The sequence below is a fragment of the Chironomus tepperi genome, unplaced genomic scaffold (genome assembly GCF_022539635.2).
Source record: "Chironomus tepperi strain 1889 unplaced genomic scaffold, CSIRO-AGI_Ctep_v1 contig_67, whole genome shotgun sequence".
NCBI classification, from domain to species: domain Eukaryota; kingdom Metazoa; phylum Arthropoda; class Insecta; order Diptera; family Chironomidae; genus Chironomus; species Chironomus tepperi.
In genome coordinates this window covers 1,675,538-1,702,400 of record NW_027226189.1, presented here as the reverse complement: position 1 = coordinate 1,702,400, position 26,863 = coordinate 1,675,538, and the positions used below count along the sequence as shown (strand labels likewise).

The 26,863-nt window shown below is 31.9% G+C and overlaps 2 protein-coding genes across 2 annotated transcripts in view; both read right to left on the bottom strand.

Moving 5' to 3' along the window:
- The window catches only part of LOC139100472 (neuropeptide SIFamide receptor-like), a 78,878-nt gene that overhangs the window by 20,495 nt on the left and 31,520 nt on the right, over positions 1-26,863 (bottom strand). The window contains exon 3 of the mRNA XM_070653063.1: positions 21,988-22,087. Coding sequence (XP_070509164.1) covers positions 21,988-22,087 — 100 coding nt within the window. The remainder of the gene's footprint in view (positions 1-21,987; positions 22,088-26,863) is intronic.
- On the bottom strand, positions 20-858 carry LOC139100570 (larval/pupal cuticle protein H1C-like). The gene is made up of 4 exons (XM_070653203.1): positions 755-858; positions 520-653; positions 356-460; positions 20-295 (listed from the first exon to the last, which is right to left on the bottom strand). The coding sequence occupies exons 1-4, from the start codon at positions 764-766 to the stop codon at positions 196-198; spliced, it is 351 nt and encodes a 116-aa protein (XP_070509304.1). The 5' UTR covers positions 767-858; the 3' UTR covers positions 20-195.

Here is a 26,863-nt window from a genome sequence, read left to right as displayed (position 1 = left end):
GAAATAAAAACAATTTAACTTTCTTTTGTTTCATTTTTTTAAAAAATGACTTCCAATGTATTATTTTCCTCAATCATTATTTTTTTTTATCTTCTCAATTGATTTTTTTCATATATTTTTTAATCAAATTATTTGAACTTTACGATGTACATTGGCTGGATCGTAGGCATTAGATGGGGGTTAACAGATGAACACTTAATGGTGGACGACGACTGGGTGAGCTGGGACGAATGTCTTGTGGACAACTGGGGCAGCGACGATTGGTGCGTGGTGGACATATGGGGCAGCATGGACACTGTATTGAAGAAAATAAAATTAATTAACAATTCAGGATGATGCGGAAAGATAAACTTACGTCTTGATGATTGGGGCTGAGTGGACTGTGTGTACAACTGGAGCAGCAACAACTTTGTGAACGACTGGTGTGTGGACGTATGGGGCAGCATGGACAACTGGGACACTATAGAGAGATTTCAATGATTAATTATAGAAGATTTGATAAATTTCCTATTTCCTTACGTCTTGATCACTGGGGCTGAGTGATGGACAACATGGCTTGAGCTGTAGCTGGTGGCAACTGGAGCTGCGATGATTGGAGCAGCAACATAACCGGCATCAACCTTGACGATGGCCAAAACACAAGCGAGGGCGAACTAAAATAATATTTTTTTTATGTTAATTTAATGCCATTTTTAAGGGATTTGAACTTGAACTTTTCAGCACTTTTGATTCACTTTATTGTCAAAAAACATACCAATTTGAACATTTTGATTGATTTTTTTTTGGTTTGTACAGCGACTGTGAAATAAACACTGGAAGTTTGTAGTTGAACTGATGAAGTTTAGACTACCTAACAGCTCTTTTATAGTAGATTTTTTTATGTGAAGTTCAGCTACTCTCAGCATCATAACACAAACACTTATGAGACTTATAACGCTAGGCTTACCTTTCTTACCTACACACTATTTTACATTATTGGTGCTTGAAATAATACAAAAATCTTATTGAACTGTAGATATTGCGAGAGAGACAGAGAGACACGACATAAAGCTATTGAATCAAGTTTTTTTTTTTCTTCTTCGAATATGTACGTGTATGCATGCACTCACTACGTACCGTACATCTACTTAGTCATTGAGATCTCATGACAGTATTTTGCATGCTGTTTTTTGTTTACGTTTCCAATGATAAACTACATATTGCGATGATCTGTAATGTTTGTATATGCTGAGATGGTCATGATTGAATATATATCGCTAATATTTATTGCTGCAATGTTAATTGTGTCGCGTATGCTGTTGTTCAATTTTTTATAGAATTAAGCATCATTTTATGTAGATTTTTTTTGCATATTTTTCTTAGTAATGTCAATAGAAGCGGATAATTGATATATTTGAATATTATTGCCGATATTATATTTATTTCTCCCTTAGGATGTGCTTGATGCAATTTTTCAAATTTTAAAAAATTTAAGTTTTAATTTTTCAAATTTAAAATTTTCAAAAATTTAAGATTTTAAATTTAAAATTTTAAATTAAAGTTTTTTAAATTTTAAAATAGTTTAATTTGAATTTAAAAGTTTAATTTAATTTTTCAAATTTGAATTTTTAAAATTTTAAAATTTTATTTTTTTTTTTTATTTTTTAAATTTGAAATCTTAAAAATTAAAAAAAAAATTGAAGATTTCAAAATTTAAATTCAACAATTTAAAACTTCAAGAATCTTCAAAAATCTTCCAGAACTTCCTCAATGGATCCAAAAATCTCTCACGCTTTTCATTAAACACTTAATAATAATTAAAAAGCAGTTAAAGCTGGCAATGACCTAAGTCATATATGTGTCGTCCATAACTTTATTCTGCTATAACATTTTAATACAAATAATCTATTCAAAAGATCAATAGCACTTCTATCCTTTCTTACATATAAGCATGTACATTATTTATACTCGGATATAATAATAAAATGCAGGCCAATTGGACATAGCATAAAGAGTAAGTTCATTGGCATTTTTATCCATTATCTCAATGAATGCAAGAATATCCGCGTAGTAAGCATATCAACTAGACGTCATCGAAGAACCAGCAATAGGACAAAGAGAGAAAGAGAACAGAACAGAGAGGAAAAAAACAAGAAATGGCATAAGGAAGCAGAAAGAATGCAAAATGTAAAAGAACTTGAACGATTACAAAGCTAATGGATTCGTGTATTGCTTTTCATTCAGTTAATATGGGTTCGAATAAAACATTAAAATATAAAAGTCTCTTGCCCTTTGATGATACAATTGGAAGCTATAAAGTCTCTTGTGCAATCTTTATGTTGGGTCAGAGTTGGTCAATGGCGTGGATGACGTTGTCAACAGAATTAAATTACTCAATAGTTATTCAATATTGAATGAAAAGGAATTGGATCATAATAACAGAAAGTTTCATCAACTTTCATGGGAACTAAATCTAAATTACACAGAACTCAACCCAGTTTACAGAGAATCAAACCCAACTTACACAGAACTAGTGTAAATTGGACTAGACTAAATCTTGCGCAAAAATTACACAGAACTAAACCCAATTTGCAGAGAATCAAACCTAATTTACACAGAACTTAACCTAATTTACAGAGAATCAAACCTATTTTACACAGAACCAAACCTAATTCACAGCGAGCCTAACCCAATTTGTAGAGAACTAAACCCAACTTGCAGAGATTTCAACCAATTTCCCACACAACCAAACTCAAATTCCAACTCTGCAAAAGCATCTAAATGCATCATGTACGCTAAAATGCCAAAAAACTTGTCATGAATAATTCTTTGGACAAAAGTCATTTAATAGAGTCAAATAATAGAAATAAATTACATTATATGACACAACACTGACTAGTTCAGTCAGCTCATACTATATATATTTTTACAGTTGTTGAAAGCCAATCAATAAATCAAGATATTGCGATTGTGATCTTGATTACTAGTTTTGTGTTTTTGCGAGAGTTTAAATTAATGATAGCAATTCAATTAATTTGATTAATTACGAAAATAATTTGATTTTGCGTAGGGGTAATGTGAGATGTCGGGATTGATTTGATGAGTATTGAGATGACATTTATTAGTTTGAGATTTTGAGGAGATTAAGGAGATTTGATAGGTACTGTGTTGATAGAGACAGTCAAGAACAGCACATGTTGTTTGCTAGTGCACTGGTGCGTCGTCGTATTAACGGAAAGACGAAAAGTTGACCTGACGGCACCAAGGTTCGCCGTATTGTGCCGATAGGGAGTATTGCACTAAGTATTGAAGATTGACAGACAGAAACCAGCTCTAGGCGCCATCTGAGTGAGGCCATCGATCACAATTGATCGGTGAGCGAAGTAAGCAACTACGCATGTTGCAAGGAAATAAGTTCGTAACTTTTACAAAAAATTCAATTTATATTTTAAAATGTTGCAACATATTATCAGCAGTTCTAAAACCTAACCTCGTATGTCGTATCAACCACAATATTGTCACCTTCTCTCACAGATGTAAACCTTCTCTCATGATGTAATTATAGGAATTTAAACTCAATATAACTTTTTAAAAAAGGGTAAACCGTTACAGTATTGACTTTCTGATTTATAGAACCAATGTATCAATATTAAACATTTAATGTCGTTTTCCTATTTTGCATTATTTTCCAATGAATTAGTTCTAATTTACTTGCATTGAATAAATTTTGCTATGATTTTATAATTACAATTAATGCTCTATTCTAAGTAGCTTATTAAGCGACATTCAGTGGTGCGAATTATAAATTATTGAGAAAATCAATTAGATTAGCATAAAAAAGACATCTCGAGAATCTATTTTGCATACAAAACATTAACAATTGATGTATAAGTGGACAACAAGAAGGTGTCGAGGAAATATATACGAGAATCAATTGTTTTGATCAATTACCATTACCGTAAAACAGGAAGAATTTGCGCATTTAGTCAATGAATGAGAAAAAAACATTACATAGATGCTTGAAATTACCGTAATCAGATTTAAATTGAGAATGTTTAGAATGTTGATGAATAAGGCGCATTTTTGGGTTTAATTTTAAAAAATTTAAAAGAATTGAAATTTAGAAATTTTAAAAAATTGAAATTTAGAAATTTTAAAATTTCCTAAAATTTTTGAAATTTGAAATTTAGAAATTTAAAAAATTTGAAAAAAAGAAATTTTTAAATTTAAAAAAAATTTAAAATTTAGAAATTTAAAAATCTAAAATTAGAATTTTTAAAAAAATTGAAATTAGAAATTTAAAAATTTGATAATTATATAATAAATTCTAAATTTCAAATTTTTAAAATTCATAAATTTCAAATTTTTAAAATTTTAAATTTTTAATTATTTTTCAAATACAGAAAATAAGTTAACCGAACGTCAAACTGTCAAAATACCGATTCTTCTCATAATTTCTAGAAATAAAATAGACAATACAAATCAGCTGTGTACATAAACAAGAAGTGATGCTTGTTTGATGCTTGATTATTTCCACTATACCCGCACAATTAAGCTGCTCTTCGAATATAATAAAGAAGGCTCGACATTGAACTCTAGTAATGTACTTCTAATGACTATAGCACACATAGAATCAACAACATCTATTTACCTAAAATTCATAATCATAATGATGAGGATCATCCACAAACATGACCATGACGAGTTTTATTTTCGTTAAGTTTAAAGCTATTGATCAAATTTTATTAGCAGCACTAATAATTTATTCATATATTCCGAAACAATATAAATTAATTTTAGAGTTTTATTTAGAACACAAGCAAGCATGTTGGAAGTTCTGGGAGGAACTTGATTGAATTACTGAATCGAATATAGAAGTTAGTTTATGATGTAATTGAATTGTTCCTTTGAATTTTTTATTCAGATATTCCTTAGATGGTCAACTGGGGTATGAATTATTGCTTTATAGAACAAGCACAATTATTGAGTATCGGCATAGCTGTCAGAACAATTTTTCAAGGGATTCTAAGTAAATATTTTCATTTTAGTGATTTAAAATTAATAAATGTCATAAAATTGTGTTTTGCAGTCTCAATATTGAATTAATTGTATTTGTTGGACATGTGTAGCTATGGAATGCATGGTTGACTCTAGAACAGTGGTAGGCAACCTTTTTTGTTTAACGGCAGACCTTGATTGTGACTAAATTGAATCCACACACGCTCTGCAGTTCAAGGCAACATTTGGCGACCCACTAATGTGCCGCGGTACACAAGTTGATTCCCACTGGTCAAGAAGGTGTAATTTTTGTAATTCTTAAGGTATATGCTCTGTAATCTTTTAAGGATAGCAGTAAAATTATCATAGACATCAGATTTGAGAATTATTGGACATTAAGCAAGTCTTCTGTGTAATTTTGGGATTTTTGGCTGTCAATTATAGTAGCTAAGTCACTTTGATCACTTCCTGCATGCTTTATTGTGAGGACCAACAGAATAAGAACTAAAATCCTCTTTCCAACTTATCTACAACAAGTCAAGAAGTGAACATCACTAAGATTATCCAAATCCTCAAGTCTACATCCAATAAATATCCATCACAACTGCATCACATCCAACCCATATCAAGCCAAAATAACATTAAACATCCCACAAAAACTAACAAGATCATCCAAATAAATCCTTGAACAAGTTTATGCAAAAAAAAAATCATTAAAAGCTCCAGCAAATCCAGCAATTTAATTCCTTTTGATATCCATAATATCCACATAATACACCCAAATCTCAAACTGCAAATCCTCTTCAGACTCATGTCACGAAATCTTCTTGAGACATCTTCGTTTACCAAATGGCAATCTGCATAAATGAAAAGTTCATATTAATTATTGCTAAAACTTGGCACAGAGACTGTAATATACTGAATATACCCGAGCAGCACAACGTGGATGCTAACGTCATTGTATGAACGGGACGATGCGAAATTGCCCTGATAGGATTGTTTATTACTGACAGGATTTCCGATAGTCCGTCGAATTGTGCAGCTCGGGTAAATGCACAAAAAATAATTCTTTATACAATAAATCGTGCTTACACACAGCTTAATAGCATTATTATGATCCGAAACTATTTCGTAATTTCCATCTAGCAAATAGCAAGTAGCTGCAGAAAGCTACAAAATGCTATTAATGGGATTTGAAAAATATCATAAAAGACTTTTTTTATGGACAACTTTTATTTTATGTCCGTTGCAATTTGTTTATGGCTTTTGATTTTCGTCTTCTTGTTCTTTCTGCTCGTTATTTCGTGCTTCTTCTTGATTTAAAGTTGAAGGAAGAAGAAGTTTATTTTAAAAGTTCACTTACATGACATAGACATGCAGTAAATTTTTTGATGATTATCAGATGTCTATAAATGCAATGCTTATGTTAAGCATAGTCATGGTTTTTGTTTAGGGATTTTTAAAGTATCGGCACTAATGGATTTTGAGTATCGAGACTGAGAATTGAATGTTTTGGTAGCTGCTGAAGATTCTTATCCCCCAGTGTAGTATGTATCCAGAGTTGGCAGTACTTTGGGAATCCAAAGTCCAAAAAGCACCTACACTGGAGTCCAGTCTATAGTATTGACAGTTTGGAGCTCCTGGACGTCAGTGAAGGTTGATACTAAAATTAAAGAACCCCATCCACCTGTCTGAACGTAATAACTGAACAGCAAAGACATAACCAAGAGATAAGCCATAAGATACTACCAAATCGATCCATTGAACCCCCATAAACAAGCTAGTTATTGAAAAGTGTCAATAAGTACATTAAAAGCTATTACAAAATATGACATCCGTATTAAATTGAAAAGGCGCAAAATATAAAAATAATAAAAAGGCAAACTTATTCACAATTGAACGACATGTTAAGGTTAAACGATTAAGATAAAAATTGATTGCTACTTCCACAGAATCAGTAAGAGCAAGAAGAATTGACATAAAAAGTTGGATGACACGCACAGATTGGATCAATGAAATAGAATTATTATGTCTATATGTTTTTATTGACTTGACCAAAAAGTTGTACGATTAATGGACATAACTTTATGTTGATCTTCATTAACCCATATTTGGTATTCTGACCATGACTCAATTAATAAAGTTTATTCATGATGTGATCAATAATTGCTGGTTGGATAGACTTTTTAGATTAATTGGTTTGAGCTTTGGAGGTGCCTCTGCTGGAGTCTAAGATCTTCGGATGCCTGTAAGCCCTAGGACAATCCAATTACACCTTTATCAGTTGTTAGATATGTAAAGCCAATGACTCAGTGTCCATTTGGACGGTAGCAATCATAGATTACATCCTGAACCACAATAAATACCTCAAATTCTACAATTCTCACTAAAATGAAAAACAGCAATAACAAAAACACATTCGGAACCGGAATAATCCAGATAACATATGTCAAAACAATTTTACAAGGACTAACAAGAGGCTTGTCTGGATAAAAGCACGCAGATTATGCAAAATAAATTTATCCAAATAAACAAAAATATATTTGTGACACACTTGAGCCTAATGTCTAGCATTTGATCATGAAAAGGGAATTATTACAAGCTACTACAGTTGTTTACATTTATTAGCATAACTGCCGGGTCTTGTGTATAATAAATAAATTAATACTGATGTAATATGTGTACTTGTTACTGTTTTGCCGTGAAGTATTATGTAAATATAGAAGTGGCTTGAATTGTTGTTCTAACAAGAACATTAAAAATATTGAGAGCATTCCTTTTGTATTCAGTTACACTTGGCGTATAGGTAATTAAGTTAAATGTTATTAATGAAACTGGTAATAAAATATGATTTGCCCAGCAATAAGAAGGCAACTTCATTACTTTACCGTTTGAAAAAATTGAACTGGTTCAAATTATTGAATTGATCAAAATAGTTGTACAGATTAATAATATTAAACTGAAATCGGTTCAAAGTATTAAACATACCCAGAATAATTGAACAGCTCAAAATCACTGAACCGGTTCAAAATAATGAATGTATCAAAATAATTGGACCGGTTCACATAATTGGACTATATCAGAAAATTAAACCGGTTCAAAAACAATCAAATTTCATTATGCCAACTTTCTGTTAATTAATAACTGGGACAGCTTCTGTTCCTCAAATAAAATTCCAGCAAACTCCAACAACATTCATTGATCATTATCTCAATGTCAACTTCTTGACATATTCTTTTTATATATTCTCAGTTACTGTTAGAATATTAAGTTACAGTCTATTGATATCCGATTTAATTTTGGATTAAAACGTCAGACAGACACACCCACAAATGGATAAATCATGTTTAACAAATGCTGCATCAATTGATTTATTCTTAGCTTTACTTCCGAATTAAAAGAAGAAATTTTGGCAGTTCTTTATATCCGAGGTCAAGATTTGTAGCAAGAATAATGAACAATAATCTAAATTCGATGTCATTATCTCATTTTGGCACTAAGTGATACAGCAGCAATTAATTCAAAACAAAGGAAGCATCATCAACACTTTGAACAGTGCCAACAGCTTGATTACAGCAGAGGCAATAGACAACAAAAAAATATTAAGCTGAACAATCGCTTTAAAGAAAATTAGTTTTGAAGTAAATTGCTATTTAAATAGACAAGGACGGAGATGAAGAAGAGGAAAGAGCTTAGCATCAAACTTTTTTGTGTTTCGTATTGTTCGCGCCATAATTTTTTGAGCATGAATGATTTTTTTTCTCTCTTCTGTATTTATAACATTTGAACTTGACATTCGATGACGTTGCTAAAAATAAAAAACAAGTTTTTACGGTCACGTAGTGTGTGAACTAAGTACAGCGTCTTTTATGCGTGAAGATTACGAATTCTTGAGATCTGTTCCACATTCCATAACTCATTACCTTAACCAGAGCATAAATGTGATTTGCATGTCTTATAATTAGGTGCAAGAAATGCATGCACAACATAATTAACGTAAACATTAATGATTATTGCTTTAATCAGCTTAGTGTCTGTAGCTAAGTGCTGCATAATTAAGTTAATTATTGTAGTTGATTTAAACTTGGTGATGGGGTTTGTTTGTCAATGATGTCAAATGTTTATGAAGTTTCTTAAAGGAAGCTTCTGGGCATGTAACATTTAGGGATCAATTTCAGTCACTTAACCTCACTTCACCTTAACCCGAACTGAAAGATCCAAAATTTCATATTTGTGACGTCAATTTCGAACCATCCCTGAAAGTGTCAAACGACAAAATGAAGACAACAGAAGCGAAAATTAAGTATCAAGTGCCTAAATTAAGTATGCCGAAAGCACATGCCGAGTAAAATTATTCAAGCCTCCAAAAGAAGTCGTTTCCAATGCTTTAGACGTTGACAAGTACATTGTCAAAACCATTTGACATATTCATGGATTAAAGGCAGAGCACCTAGACATGAATTCTTCAAAAACTCTCACATATTGTCGGCTAAAAAACCGGATATCCATGAAAAATTCTAAACCTTTTAACCTCAAATTCCAATAAAAAAAAGCATCTCAAAAATAGTCAAGCAACTTCAAAAGGCTGAACACGACTTCATAACTTTATTTGTAAATCACATTACATATTCACAATGTTTGCCTCTTAATTGCAAGTACACACTTAAAATTCGCATGTGCGAAACAAAAAAGGCAAAACCAATCAATGTCAATAGCTGCCTTTTGATTTTGTGAATGAATTATTATGATGGATATTATTTCGTGCATATATATTTTACAATAACGTCAAGCCGAGTCGATTAATGTTTTGCATGTGCTTAATCATTAATATTTTTTAGTTTGGTAAATAAAAGGGTCTGTACGGTTGTTATGTGATACAGTTTATAATAAAAATAAGCCCTAATAGCATGATGTGTTCACTAGAGCACTGCTACGTCGGTGGATTACCGGCAAGATGCGAAGTTGCCTTGCCGTCAATTTGATTTAAAGCCATTTGTATGCCTAAAATTGCGATTCATCACATTGTGCCGCTTCGGAAAACTATCTTTTACAAAATGAAGTTGTGCCGCTGTGACAGTATTGCACTTGAAATCGCAAATTAGCAAGCGGTAGCCAGCGACAGAGCTAGGTGACTAATAAAGGAGGTCATTGATCACAACTGATCTGTACGACCACCAAAATAGGTGAGTAAGAAAGACTAACGCACTTATAGTCTCTACAGTTCAAAATGGGATCAGATCCACTTCTTTGATGACATTACTGTCTGTAGACTGCAAAGTGAGGCTTGTCAGCCACGTTTCGATCACATTTGATTCGAAAAAGAGCAAATTTTAAAATTTCCTCCTGCTGAGACTCGAACTCATGACCGCAGAGTCAGTACTGGAAATAATCAAGTCATGGAGTACCAAACCATTCCGCCACCGAGCCACTTCCGACTCATAAATTACTTTTACAGACGTCACTTATAAACAACGTCATATTTTGATTTGTTTGGTGATTTTTATTAATTTTATGTCATGAAAAATCATTCAAGGAACAAATTGGCTTGAGATTGATGGAAGTCAAGTAAATTGATTTATTTTAAATTTGCTACACCTTTTAAGCTGTATATTTTGCCATGAAAATTCATTTCAACTAGCTTCAAAATGTTAAAATAATTCAGCATAAATTACCGTCTTTAATTGTCAAAATGGCTATGAATAGATGAGTTCTGAAGATGTATAGTTCATGCATCGCACATTTGTTAATTTCTCACAACCCATCATCAGCAACTTATCTCATTATGAAGCTCATAATTTCCACATTTTAATCAATTTAAAAAAAATCATCCAGCATGTATAAGAAGGAATAAAGCAATCAAAAATGATAAATTACCAACTTTTTTCATCACCTTCATCTGTCATGACTGTTGATTGATTTAAAATTTATTAGAAAAAAAAGGAAGTAAAATTTTAAATACTTAATTATATCCTTGCATTAAATAAGAACTGTCGCAGTTTTTCCACATAATATTAAATTATTTTTAATTGGAAAAATCAGTGTGATTGCCTTTTGGAATTTACGCTGCCGTTGTCGCGATGCTAATACACTTGAAAAGCATTGGAGTATTAAATGTTATAAGGATGGCAGTGTAAGTGGATTGGAGTGAGATTTTGAAGAAGTTAAAGCAATATTTAAGTGGAAAAATTTAGATTCCTTTCTAAAAATTGCCAAAAAAGTCGATTTGGGACTAGAAATAACGGTCATTTTAATTTTGAAAATTAACGGTCGAAAAAAATTCAAATTTTTTAAACGACTCAAAATTCGAATCTTAAAATTCCACAAAACAAAGAACAAGACATTCAATAAGAAGCAACCACAAATGAGTAGTAGACTAGCTCATTACCATAAAAATCAGCATCGTCACTCCAACAGTACTGTAAATATGACGCTAATTTATTAAGTAATTCTTATTATCTTAAGCGTTATTCAATTAAATCATAGCGTCAGCCTATCTAAGCATGACTTTTATTATATTATACATCATGTATACATTTTCCTCCATCGTCATCGTCGTCAGTGAGCTTTTGCTGATGTTATACAATTTTTTCTGTCTAAAACAAAACGTCATTAAATTATGAAGGCACTCAGCTATTATCAATTTGTTATATTAAAGTAATAAAAAGAGGGAGACATGGATAGTAAGGAAGAAGAACAAAGTCCATAAATCTTTTGAGTCGCTGCAAAATTTACAATTTTTTGCTCCCCAAAAAGACAATAAAAGAAAAAGAAGAAAAATCACAGCCTTGGCTTTGATGAAGTCTTTCCCTTATGTTTTTTCGACACACTCGACAACCTTGAGACATTTTGAAACTATCTGCACAATTTTATACATCATAAAGACGTGCTGGAATTTTCTTCTTCTTTTTTTGTCTCATTCAATTTACTTTTTTTTCTTTCAATTTAACTTTGCATTGCTGCGCGCATAGTTTAATGCATGTATGTTAGTTCTGTACATTGTCGAGATTTGTACAGAGAACAATTTATGATGATGATGAACATTTGTGATTGGTTTACGAAATTTTATGACATTTTTTTTCGATATTTTGTAATTTTAGGAGTGGATTTTTTGGTTTGTTTGTGGACGATGTCTGTGAGATATTGTAGACTAGGAACTCAACGACTAGAACAATTCTATGTAATGGCACATCTAAGTCTCCTGGTCTCAAGTACCACGGCACACAGGTTGCTCATCACTGAACTAGAGATATAGATAGAAGGAATTAGCCTTGTTGCTCAAAATTTGATGGATGAGAAGCTTAATAGACAAATTAAAAAGCCCAAAAACAGTGATGAACAACCTTTTATGTGCCATGGCACACTTTAATCCTTGAAAATGGTCACAGCACAAAGGATGCTCACCACTGCTCTAAAATATCGAAGAATTCTTCAAAAAGTGAAGCTTGTCCCCAACAAATTTCAAGTTTTCCAACACATGTTCCTGTCTAGACTCTTCTTCCACATCACAGCATGCTGTGAACTTCAATACTAAGCCTCACAAAGCCTCATGAAAGTCATAAAAATCACAAAAGTGATCAAAAATCTTTGATTTTACCAACTTTTTTAATGAAATTCGTGATCCTTTTATGGATGCTTGTTATTTTAGAAAGTTCAAGATCAAAATTTGCATTATGTTCGGCAAATTGCAAAATTTCAAAGATTTCAATTATGGCAAAAAATTTAGCAACAGTCGTTAATGCCTGTGTTTTAGAGCATGTCGTCATGACTCCTTTTCCGTCACATCACGACACTATGACGGTCATTTGATGTCGTCAAGACATCACCTTGAATGCAACTACAACGTCATCGTCAAGTTACATCACTCGGGTTCAAAGTTGCTAACTTCATTATCCTCCTACAATGTAAAGTTCACAAGGAATAGAGAACAATTGAGCAAAAGTTTTTGACTATTCCATAACTAATTTAGTCACTTGAAATTGAAATAAACTTATTTTACATTTACATCTCCCATAAAACTTGACTACCATCCAACAAGGAACCATCTATGCCAAAAATATTTATTTATTCAAATTGCTGTTAATCTTTTCCTGAGAACACAACAGCATCACCGCAAAATCCTGGTTTTGGTACCAAAAAATTTGTTACAAAACAGGAAAAAAAGTTTATGTAAATTGACTAGGATTAAGTATGGTAATTAGAAGGTGGAACAAAAGGAATTTTGAAGGTTGCCTTTTTTTCTCACAATTCATAGTAAAATCTCAAAAGTTTCTGAACTTGATCTTTTTTCCCACCATCATTATCATTTTACTCTTTGATATTCTTTTTTAGTTCCTAACTCATCTGCATCAGGCATGAAGCAGCACAAAAATGAACATTTTATCAAAAAAAGCTACAAAAAAACTTTCGGATTGTGCTGAAAAATTTGAATTTCAAACCTATGTAAATAGCTGATTACAAAAGTGAGAACAAACTTTTGTGTACAGACTCGAAACATTTGAAAGACTTGACTTTTTTTTGGAATATTTTACGAAGGATGAACAACTGAAAGACAATAATTTTTTTTTGTTACAATGAAAGTTCATCACTTTGAGTAACTTTATTTACATGTTTTAGCACTAACATGACTGCATTGCTTTCCAAAATTGTATGGATAACGAGACTTTTATCCATACATAAATTTCAGACTTTCAAAGACTTTTTTTGACATTTTTTTTCAGAGGGGTGTGAATGAATGTTGTTATGAATAAGTCGTGCATGTATGGATGGATGAGTGGGTGATGAATTATTTTAGAGAACATATGAAATTGGTAAACTTTTTGGATGTATGAATTGGTTTGTGAACTTTAAAGATTCTGTGATTTATTTGTGAATCAATAGAATGATGAATGAGTTTATGAATTGGTGGATACAATGGATTAATTGATGGCTTAGGAATAGAATTTATAATCCATTGAGCAACAAATTCATAATTTGAGTTCAATTGAACTTGAAAATTGAATTTAAGGGTCGAAAATTGAACCCAAAGTTTCAAATTTTAAACTTAAAATTCAAAGTTTGATTCTAAAATTGAATTTAAAATTCAAATTTTCAAATTTTGAATTTAAAACTGTATTGAATTCAAAATTTAAATTTTGATGTTTAAATTCAGAGTTTGATTCAAAAAATGAACTTAAAATTCAAAATTTGATTCTAAAATTGAACTCAAAATTCAAATTTTGAACTATAAATCCAATATTTGATTCTAAAATTCATAAATTGAACTTCAAACTCATAAATTTGAACTTGAACTTCAAAAGTTGATCTCTTAAATTCAAAATTTGATCCAAATCTGTCATTTTAAAGTTAATTCAATCAAAAAATATGTAAAAAGAACATATCAAGTTCACAGACATTAATTTCATCAACCTACACCTCCTTACTAATTCATTCTTGAGCTTCTAATTTTCTCACTTCAAAAGAAAATCTTTTTTTTAAAAAATTCCTTGCTCTCTTAATTTTAATTCAAAAAGGCAATTTTAAATAATTTTAGCATCATCATCATCATCATCATCATCATCATCATCAAAACATTCATCCCTCTTATGACTCTCGTCTTCAAATGTATTTATAAGTGCTATCATTATGAGAGTGGAGAAATGAAAAACTTTGAGACATTTTGACATAACAACTTTTTTAAGAAAAGTTATTTTCTTTAAATTAATTACATGCATAAATATTAAGAACGCCTCTCTAAAGAGGGGAATTGAGGATGCTGAGACATGACAATCTTGACAATGATTGTAAATTAAAATCACAGCTATTAAAGTCTCATGATGGTGTTAATACAATTAGGAACTAAACAACTATATGAATACGTAATTGACCAATGTTGGATTTATTGATGACTGAGAATTTTTAATGTCCCTGGTGGGGTGTTTTGAGCCTTAAGGATTTGAATATAGTGATTTTAAAGGTATATGCAGGCAAATAAAGCTCAAATTCATGAAATTGAGTATTTTAGACATTTTTTTGAAACAGATGCATAACATGGAAGGGTCACAGACACCTTTACTACAAGGTTTGAGCCTGGCTATGCCTCTGTCCTATCACAATCTTACAAAATCTGACGAAACTCATAACATGAATCCCCTCCTTCTTATAAAACAGCGTAAAATCTTCAAAAGCGCAACTTTTTAAATTAAAAATTGTTTTTCCCTAGTCTTTCCGACTTGCTCTCATTATTATTGTCAACATACGTCTTCCTCAGACTTATGTCTTATGCCTTACAAAAGTCTACAGTTTGAATGAACTCATACACATGTTATAAACTTTATCTTATTTACAAAACTCGTTACATACATCGATTATTAATTCGGTCAATAAGCAATTTCATAAAAAAAGCAAATAAACAAAAAAACAGCAGCTTTTGTGCTGCTTCTTTCTCAACATCATGTTGTTGTTGATGAATAATAGCGAAGTAAGGATTAAATTTCATTGAAAAACAAAATTTAAATTGGATTTTATGATTTATTTGATGAAATTGGGTTTTGAAGAACTAGAACTTGAATATGCAGGGAATTTGGATGGTGGAATGATGATCTGTAGCTACTCATTAGAGCAATGTTGACTAAGCTAAATGACGCGACTAATTAGTGTGTTTTGGATGGCATGAATCTCATGCGGAGCGCAGTTTCAGTTGTGACGAATCTCTAAGATGTGTCGGGGCTCAAAACAATTTAGACAGCACTGCATCAGAGCTTTTGTAGCCTAAAATGAATCTAGTACTCAAAAATGAGTCTAGTCCCCAAAAATCTATTAATTTGCTGAACTCATTAGCAAAAACAACATTAATCGAATCCCCCGCCTCAAGTTCCTTCCTCAACATCACATCCCATCAATCATCAAACCCTTCGAACATAAATTTAAAGCAATTTCAGTCATTAAATTCCTTTTTGAGTGACCTATTTCACCACATCACTAGTATTACAAGCTATTTAATGGAAAGGATTGTATATAAAATAATACTACATAAATCATAAATTAGTTAAAGGAATGTCATAAACTTTCTAGGGCACACTGGATACACAACATCAATTTTAAGCAAGATACACAAAGGACTCAAATGATTCACGACAACTTTTTTTTTGCTTAAAAATGAATAAAAATTCAATACCTTAAATTTCATGTGTTTATCATACTCATATCTTCTATTGTGCTGTGTGCATTATTATGAAATATGAGAGAAAATTTTAATATGACACGTGCTGACATGTTGACAATAAAAAACAAGTGTGATATTGAGGTTAGTGCCTAAAGCGCATTTTTAGAGATGTGTAGTAATTGGATTAACATGTTGATTGAAGTCACTGAGGCTTCATCTGAGCAGGATTCAGAATTAGAAGCAGCAAATGACGAAGGTCTACAGCAGTGTAGTCCAAACTTTATTATGCTACGGCACATATTAGAGCCCACACCACACCGTACATGGAATTTTGGCGGCATACTAGCGTGCCGCGGCACACAGTTTGGATAACTTTGATCTTCAACGTTCCATCAAAGCTAAGTACAGAAAGGATCCATTCAATTATTTTCTAGCGCTCTTAGGAGGGGAGGAGGTTGGCTTTGGTCCAGAGAGTGAAGGATGAGGAGGTAGGAGTCAATTTGTAGATTCTTTCGGTTCCATAACCAGAAAAAGTCCCCAAATCACTTCAAATGTCGTAAAAAAGCTCAAAATGTGTTCCGGTCAGGGTTGCAATTATCCCAAAAAGTAAGCAAGTGCACCTCCCAACCTTTTCAACTCTCCAAACCAAAATCACTTTCAATAACAAGACGAATCATCTCCCAACCTAAAAGAATTCATCTAAAGAAAAAGTCTCTGCTGTGAAATAAGCACAACGGAACATGTCTCATTTAATGACATGATGGAATGTGCTTGAATGAGACAGACAAAAAAAAGAGAGATTCTCATCCCTTTTTCTCAAGTATTTCTATGGATAGATGTATATAATATAGTGTAAACACTTTCATACACAAATGGTTTGTGTAGATGCATTAAAACCTGAATTATAATGAAGAGCTTTCAAAATACATAAAAAAAAAATGAAGAAGGAAAAAAGGATTTTTTATTAAAATTGCACTTTCTTGCTATCATTTATAGCTGAGTGGTAAGGAAATATGCTATTTGGGGATATTAGTTAATGATATCTAATAGGTTTTTATTGTAGATTCATTCATTAATTCATTTATGCAGTTAGGTACCTTGCTGGTCAAATAGGTTAGGTGCTTGGCTCAAATTTGGAACAGAAACTCGAAAGTCGTGGGTTCAAATCCAGCCATATCCAAATGTGTCCTTTTTCGGAAGTTTAGATATTCCGACTGCTTAATGGAAGTGATTCAGCCATGATTGGAACTCTGGGCAAGGTTGGATTAAGGAATCGGTCAGGAATATTAAGTATATTAGGAGAAATAGGGACGAGAGATTCAAGTTTGAATTAAAATTGGAATAATGTCAAAACCCAGGTCCTGAAAGTATCACGTCATAGTCACAGAATATTAAAACGATAGCCTGAATTTGTTAGAAACCTAGACTTTTAAATCATTATTATTAAGCTTAGATCTTACAGATCAATTGTGATCCATGGCGTATCTCAGAGTTCAATTCGACTTCTCGCTCTGATCAATATGACTAACCCTAACAGACGAAGAAACCGCTTTTAGGTAACGTAGTGTCATGTTCTTTGTCTGTTTGGATAAGCATTCTCCTTGTGTATTAGGTAATGTCGGCAAAATCTGGCTTTGTTGTATTGGAATTGAAAATTGGGAGACTGAAGCCAACAATAGAGTCAGCCTTTAGACGCTGTCTGAGAAGTTCTTGAAACAATCAAGGCACGTGACTCCTTTAATTCAATACCAGCATCCAAATAACTTAATATTCCTGACGTCACTCACAACCCATCCCATTACTTGTTATTATTATTTTCTCGAATGAGTGAGTCAATTGAATGAACTAAGACTATTACGTAGGTATATCAACTCGTTACCGCTGTAAATTCAGATGCAATGTAAACAGCTGAGATAATAAAAAAAAGGAAAGGAAGACGAAGAGGAAAAAACCTCACACAAAGCATGGAACATTCTTTTTAATAACTTCCTTTTATTGACGCCAGAACTTCTCTACGTGCATAATAAACATGTTATCATGAGAAGTATTAGTATACATATATATATTTTCCTTTCACTAAATCCTGTACATGAAAGGGAATGACGAGATATTGCTTTTTATTCCTGCTTTGTATGTACTGAAAAAAATATATTTTTAACATACAAAAGGACGGAGAAAAAAAAAGTTACATTTTTGCATTTGATTGGAAACTTTTTTTTGCTGTTCCTCCCTCTTTTATGCATGCTATTTCAGTATAAAATGAGAGAACAAAAATGAGGAACTTAATTTCTTCCTGATGAGTGTGGGATAATGTTGAGAAAGGGAAATTACAGGTGGAAGTCATTCATTTTAGTTGATAATGGAAGTCTGGTTGACGTCAGGACTATTTTGGGGCTATTGTGTCTTGTGTTTATGGGAAAAAGTTGGAAAAAAGCAAGTAAAAAGTTGAAAAAAATTTGAAAATTCGTGTAAATATTAAGTTTAGAGATCTACAGATGCATTTTATAGGTTTATTTTGGTTAATGACAATTCTATTGTTGTAAGGCAAATTGCATTAGGAAGATGGAATATTCGAAATGAAGACTTGGTGCCTAATTTGGGATCTTTCAGAGTTCAGCTGATTTTCCACTAATGTCAGTAGATATTATTAACCATGTGTTATTTAAGCTTAAAGTTCCAAGTGACACAAATGAAAATGGCTCGGCCATTTGAGGAAGCCATATAGAATGTCACTAGGAATTCGTCATTATGAACTGCAGCGTAGTCGATTCGGGTATAAATTGTAAAAGTGAAGCTATTCCCTAAAGATTCAATTGAAAGTAATGTTCGCGACTATAACCAACTAGTATTTTTTAGGAGATCAAGCTCTCGAGAGCCTATTAGACGATATCCTCCAATTCACATTAAAAATGCGCATCTAACCTTCCTAAACTTACTACATCTATCCAACAATAATTTAACATTGCATGAAATGTTCACATATAAACGAATTAATTTATTTTAACGAATTCCTTGACTCTCTGTTCAGTGTCGATGGATTACAATCATGCATACCTTTTGTAATTGTTTACCAAGCTTAATGCATAATTAATTATGGAAATTTATATATTTTTATAGGATATAAAAAATTGATTGATTTTTCAATACTAGATGCTTGAAAATTTAATGCTTCTGGTGCTGGTACTGACTGAACATTTTGTTAAATAGGTATTTGATAAAGTTCTGATCATAGTCAACAAGCATGAAATAATTTGTATTAAAATGAACTCGAAATAATGGAATTATTGTGAAAAATATCCACAACACAATAAATTAATTCAAATAGAGTATGCTGGAATATGCCACGTCATTTTATGCCAAAAATTAAAATCATTTATATATTTTGCACTAGAATTAAGGCAAACAAACAGACTGTTTGTTCATAAATGCTTCACATTCGAGCGATAATTGATCATAAAGAATAATAGGAACTCTTTTTTATTCTCCCGATAAAGCACAAAAGACTCAGCCAAGCGTATGCAGCTGTTAGTTTTCCATATTCAATGCATATGCATCTGAATTAATAATTTATTCTGCATATTCAATTCATATATATTTTTTACATAGAAATCTGCTGAGTTTTCAATTATCTTTAAGCCTTTTTATGTCATGTGATGGAAAACTTTGAATATGTTGTCGAGTTTAAATGCTTTTTTAATATATAAAAATTGAAATTAATTTCTTTTTAGAATAATTTTCAATCAGGACAAAAGGAATGGACAAATGTTTGCATTTGCTGTTGTTGATGTAAAGGAAGTTATATTATTATGTGGTTGAGTAGTAACTTTATAAATTGGACTATAAGTTTACTGCATCATATTATGAAAGTTTATTTTAATGAGATTGAGATTTTGAAGTGATTTTGAAGGATTTTAATATTTATAATGCTTAATTCAGAAGTTTAATGCCAAATTCAGAAGTTTTAAGTCAACTTCAGTGGACTTATTATGAAATTTGTGAATTCTTATGGTTTAAAAACGAATATTTTAGCAGATTTTTGCAAAAACTTATTAAAAATTTCTATAAAACGCAAGTAATTACTTTTTAAAGTAGAAATCTTGCCAAATGGATTTGTGAAGGAATTCGTACGTTTAAATCTGGATAAATGCATCTAAGAAGCTAAAAATTTCATGTAAACATAAACAAATCTAAGCCTTGAATTTCCAAATTGAGCCATAACGTTCAAAACTGATCAATAAAATTCATTACTGAACAAAAACTATCAGAACTGAGCAATAAACGTCAAAACGCAGAATTATCGGTCAAAACTGAGCATTAACGGTGAAAAAACGTGCAAAAAAGCTCAAAATTGAGCAATAACAATCAAACCTAAACAATAACAGTCAAAACTGAGCAAAAACGGTTCAAAAACTGAGCAATAACGGTAAAAGCTGAGCAATTTCTTTCTTTTCAACTTTCAAATGTACGTTAAAATTTGAATTTTACAATGCAGTTAACTGAATCAATGAGAATATCGAAATTACTCTAACATCTGATGCTGTATCACTCTTCATCCCCTTCCCCATTCAAACCCAATATTTTCCACTCAATAAGCTTCTCAATATTTAAAGTTTTTTCCTCAACATCCGTAAATATATTCCTCAATAGTCATAAATTTCCATCTGAATTACAACTTTTACGGCTATTATTTTCCCGGCAATTTGACAAAATAAAATGAATACAAATAACATCCAGAATGTGACCTAAATAAAGTTTGTGACTTCTTTTTCCGGACGTAAAAAAATCTTTAAAAAAGTTCACTGACTTTTGACTTTTTTTTTCGTCTGAATTTATACAAGATTCACGTGCCATAAAACAGGAAAGTTGATATTAAATCAATTGTACAAAAAAGTTTGAGTACTTTAAATGACAGTAAAGAGATGGACTTTGGTTTTATTGGGACTATAAAAATCATGTCGTTAACCTGGTTTTGAGATTCTTTTTGATGTATCAATTTATCAACTGTGATATCAAAGTAGAGTTGGATCTATCTGGGGTTTTGAGTCATGTGTAAGGGAATCTGTCAGTTCAGTAGTAAGGCCTCAATGGCAATGCATGAGATCCATCATTTGTAAAGCTCTACTTTATAAGAACGTGAGTTCGATTCCCGGAAGGTCTTTAAGTCTGACTTTTTGGATGGCAAAAGATCACGTGGAACTCATGGAAAGGAAACCAGGTCAGGACAATAATGCACTTGGAATCGGGAATAAACAAACGATAGCCAGCGATTGTGTTTTAAGCAACATCTATAGGATTTTTTACGGTTCACAATTGATCTGTTCATCCTGCAAAGTAAGTAAGTAAGTAAGAGTATGACTCCCACGTGCCAAGCTGTTGACTAAATCATATCATGTTCTTCACTTCTTCCTACTTGATTATCAATTCACAGCTTACCAAAAACTGACCTAAAACTTAATTGACCTACAAAGCTCTTCCAAGAATAAAAACTAGACCATAAATTCAATTTCTATGCCTTTTCGTCTCACTAAATTAAAGCATTTCATATTAATTCCATCAAAATCAATAAATTCTTTTCTTGTAAGCATAAAACTTTTTGTTTTCATTAAAGTTCCGCAAAAAATCATTGAAGATAGTCAGTATGACAAGATTTATAGCTGCAGTGATTTTAATGGTCAAAGGATAAATTCATTGCCTTACATCAGTGGTCGACAACCTTTAAATTATTGTGGGACACTTTGCTGATAAGCCTGGATTAAAATCACATACGGCATACGATTCATGACATTTTTTAGTGTACCGCAGCACACAGGTTGCCCACCACTGTCTTACAAAGTATAAAAATTTATTCATTAATATTAATTTTAACTCACCTGTCTAAAGATACCGCAATTAAGCTGTAAACAGATGCAGCAACCGACACTCCTTGAATATACGGCACTGTCTTACACATAAACCATCCAAGTATCCATGCTGTAAGTAGAAAGGAAATAAAAAGAGGAAAAATATGAATGAAAATTGATATAAAAAGAAGCACAGCAGATAATGAGTAAAGGAAGTAATCTTGCTGTGTAATCAAATATAATGAGCCATAAAACAATTAAATAAAGATTATTTGCTGATTCCAGCATAGCTTTCTCTATTATTATATTTTTTGGCTTTTAACTTATGTCTTATTGTACATCGTGTAAGCAAAAAAGGCAATAAATTTCTCTCCTCTTTTATGTTCGAGTGTGGCGCGCGTTCTTTATTGTGAGTTTATTTTTAACTTAAAGGAAGGAGCAAAGTAGTTAGCTTATCTCAAAGGAGTATCACGATAAAAAAAATTTATTTTACTATTGTGGTTGGAGATGCTTTGAATCTCGTTTATCTTTATGGATTATGGTGTGGGATAGATGGAAGTTGGTTGATATAGGTTTGGATCTAATTTGTTTATTGTTTGGAAAAATGGAGTTATGGGACTTTTTGGTATCTATGGGATGCAATCTAGAGTTGCTATAACAATTATGGAATGTAATAAAAATAGTCAAAAAACAGGAATTTAGGGGTATGGCTAGGTATAGATGATATTTTAGTAAATCTAAAACTTGGGGAGAATTTGAGCTTTTTGAAAAAGCTTGAACATTTTGAAAAATTTGAACTTTTTGAAAATTTTGAAGGTTTTAAAAATTTTAAGCTTCTTGAAAAATTAGAGCTTTTTGAAATATTTAGCTTTTTGAATAATTTGATCATTTTTAGGATTTTTTAAGCCTGAGCTTTTTGACTAAAATTTAGCTTTATGAAGAATGAACATTTCGACAAAAAATGAGAAAAATTAGAGATTTTTGACAAAATTAGAGCTTTTTGACAAAATGAGAGCTTTTTGAACAATTTGAGCTTTTTGAAAAAGTTGAAGCTTTTTGTAAAAATTTGAGCTTTTTAAGGATGTTTAAAATTTTTGAAGCCTGAGCTTTTTGACAAAAAAAATAGCTTTTTGAAGAATGAGCTTTTTGAATCTATTCAAGCTTTTTCAATTAAACAATCATGCTTAAAAATCCAGAATCACCCAAAAAGCTCCAAGATGATCCATTAAACCCTCTGTTCCATCCATTTACCATCCAATTACAATCAAATTTCCACATAATTTCAGACTCGCTTGCCTCAGCAAAGCAATAAAATTGAAATCGAATCAGGAAAAAGGCACTTCTTAAATTAACTTAATTAATGTTTTATTATGCAAGACGCGAAGCCATCCTTGATACAAATACAAGACATTTTCATACAATTCCGCCCAATGTCGTAGACATAATCTTTTTGGTGTTATGTTTATTTCCATTCCTATTTTATTCCATATAGGCGTTATTTATCACTATTAAAGATGCAAAGCATCTTAATAAGAGATGAAAATAATTAAGTACCATTTAATTATCCACAGCTATTTTACATTAACATTATATTTCTTAACTATGAGTGTATGGCTTACTCAACATTACGAGAGTGCTTGTAAGTATGGTGAAAAATTTATTATCTCGGTGTTTATTGCTGTGTATTATTTTTTTTTTGTACAAGCACATGCAGAAAGTGTTTCGACTATAAAAAAAAAGAATCTGAAAAGAAAAATTACAAACGATTATCCTGTTTTGAGGTTTAGATACTGCTGTTGTTGCGACAACCCTTTATTGCATGAAATATTATGGGAAAATGAGAAAAGAGAAGCTTAAGAATGCTGTAATTGGATGTTGCTTTATCGTCTGAATAAGACGACGTATAAGACTTTAAAGTATTTAAATGCATTGAATTTGTTTTGAACATATTGAACCGATTCGACTGATTTCATTGATATTGAACCGGTTCATTAGATATTAAACCAATTCATTCGATTTTGAACTGATTCACCTGATTTTGAGTCGATTTATCTAGTACTAAACTGGTTCAATCGATTTTGAACCGATTCAATTGATTTTGAACTGGTTCAATCGAATATTGAATCGATTTATTCTATTTTGAAGCGATTCATCTGATTTTGAACCGGTTCTTCCAATATTGAATTGATTTATCTGATTTGTCCATTATTGAATCGGTTCAATCGATTTTGAGTCAAATCAACCAATTTTCGACCGATTCATCCGATATTTAACTGATTCATCCAATAAACACTGGAGTCAGTTGATCCAATTTTGAACCGGTTCATCCAATATAGGTTTATTTGATTTTAATTTGGTTCATCTGATAAACTTAGTTGGTTTTGACCGGGGTTAATCAAATTTGAACCAATTGTTCTAAGTATGAACCGGTCTGTCCGATTTGAACCTAATAATCCAATTTTGAACCGATTCATCCGATTTTGACCCAAAAAAAGTCCCTAAGCATAACATCCAAAGCGTCCACTCCTTCAATCGCCTCTCGCTGTTTTTAATTTATTTACTTCGGTCACTATAGAGATACATATAAGCAAGTTATTACAGCTAATAACTGCAGGAGTTATTTTTACATTCACATATCGATTCACATCTATTTATTATAAACAATTGCTATTATGAAACAATAATTAAGGGGTAATTTTGAAATTTATTAACTTTTAATGATTATCGATTGACCAATAAAGCTTATAGCTGAACTTTCAAGGCTGTTTTATTCATGTTTGGCCTATATTTCTTCGCCATTTATCAAATTGTGTGAAAAAAAGAGAAATGTATATAGACACTGTGAATGTGCTGAAGGAGCTTTAAATTTGTTATTCAATACAAAGTGTTTTGCTTAGACAGCATAGTGAATGAGAACCGAAGAAGAGGGGATATGACATAATACGATAAAGCTTAGGCACAGAGTACTGAATTGAATATAATGGAAGTATGTGAAGGAAAATCGCTGTTTTTTAAGGAAGAATGAGTGAATAGGATATGGTGGTTTGGGATGTATGCTTGATTAATTGATGGCTGGATATATGAAAAGATTGAATGGCTTAAACTGACTCGGACTTCAGGGATCAGGGATCAGGGATTAGGTTAAAATCCGAAGTTACGATAGCGTGGTGCGGAATTTTGGATGTGCTATTCGGGTAGAATTCTTGGTTGAATTGGTAGTTTTAGAAGATTCTACTGATTTCCAAGCAATTTGTGAGATTCAAACCCACGACCTTTTTGGATTTTGAATGCCTCGACTGTTACCTAACCAAAGGGTCATAGACAATCTCAAGTATTAGAATCACTTAGATCAGTCTTGTCCAAACTGTTTGGCGGGATACACTGGTGGAAATGCCACGGACAGTATGATGCAATCGGTCATTTCATGCCTTGCCATCAAGAAATGCTGTGGCACTTACAAATTTGGACTACACTGACTTGCATATTGAGTCTATTGAACTCAGACAACCATCAATCCACAAAGATATAGATCTCGCATTGATACTTGATTGATACCAGCTCAATATCCAAACAGAGTTCAGAATCTCTTGTTAAGAATTCAAAGTTAAGTCAACTCAGACAAAATGCGCCTTAGCCACAAAATCAATTAAATCCATAAAAATATCCATTCAATTTCCAAATAATCCTCATCCGCTTTGGATCATGACATACGGAAAATAATGTCAACGAACTGTAACTGTTTTGTTTTTCCTACACGAAGCGTAAAAAGAGCCTTCTAGACACAATTCTGCCAGTGCTGATGATAATATATACAGTCAGGATATAAACACAATCCATCAATAATATTGCGCTCATCAATATTTCACGTGTCTCGTAAGCTCTATTTTAGTTGCTGCAAAGAGAAACATTCACACTTCATGCATTCATCTTTCATTATTCAAGTACGTGTATTTTGTGTGTTTTATGATAATATTTAGAAAATGCTCGAGTATATCCTTTATATATGAAAGACTTTCTGTTAAGAGCTTTATCTCGACAGGATCTGGTTCAAAATATTTTTTTTGCATCAAAACTTGATATTTTTCCTGTATTTTCGGTTTTGTCAACAAACTTTAATGTCCCAATTTTGATTTATTTCCGTATATCGCATTTCTTGTTGATGGAAAAGTAAAAATCTCTTCTAAATCCACTTTTTTGATGATTTAAGAGTCACTTTTATCATTCTTATATCCCCCCGAAGTGCCATTCATGATTGGAAGATGTATATATCTTCTTCCTTTTTCTTAAGCGGTTGTTTGTTATGTTTACTCTAAATAAGAAATATATAGGGCATCGACAATATCGGAACTGAATCAACAACAAGTTGTGTTCGATTATTTGGGAGAAAAAAAAATGGGTTTAGTTCTCTGTAAGAAAAATGGGTTTAGTTCTCTGTAAGAAAAAATGGGTTTAGTTCTGTGTAAAATTGGTTCAGTTCTCTGTAATTTGGATTCAGTTCTCTGTAAAGTGGGTTGAGTTCTCTGTAAAGTGGGTTCAGTTCTCTGTAAATTTGATTCAGTTCTCTGTAAAGTGCGTCCAGTTCTCTGTGAAATGGATTCAGATCTCTGTATCTGTAGTTTTGGGTTCAGTTCTCTGTAAATAAAATTCAATTGCTCGAATCGTCCTTCCATTATAAATTCCTCCCACCATCAACAGTGTCCCCTATTACCATAACAATTTAATACATCCCATGTACTTTTTTTATTCCTATCCAGAAGAAAAGCGGAAGTTATAAATTGACATAGATATTTTTCGCATTGTATGAATAAAAACATCAATCCAGATGATAAAACAGAATCGAATAATATTTTTTTTTCTATACTTAAACAGATCCCGATGATGTTGGATGAACAGAGATAACTCACGA

Coding starts and splice junctions, on each gene's coding strand:
- LOC139100570 (XM_070653203.1), bottom strand. Junction 461..519: donor TCAGCCCCAGTGATCAAGAC/GTAAGGAAATAG, acceptor ATCTCTCTATAG/TGTCCCAGTTGTCCATGCTG. Junction 296..355: donor TCAGCCCCAATCATCAAGAC/GTAAGTTTATCT, acceptor TCTTCAATACAG/TGTCCATGCTGCCCCATATG.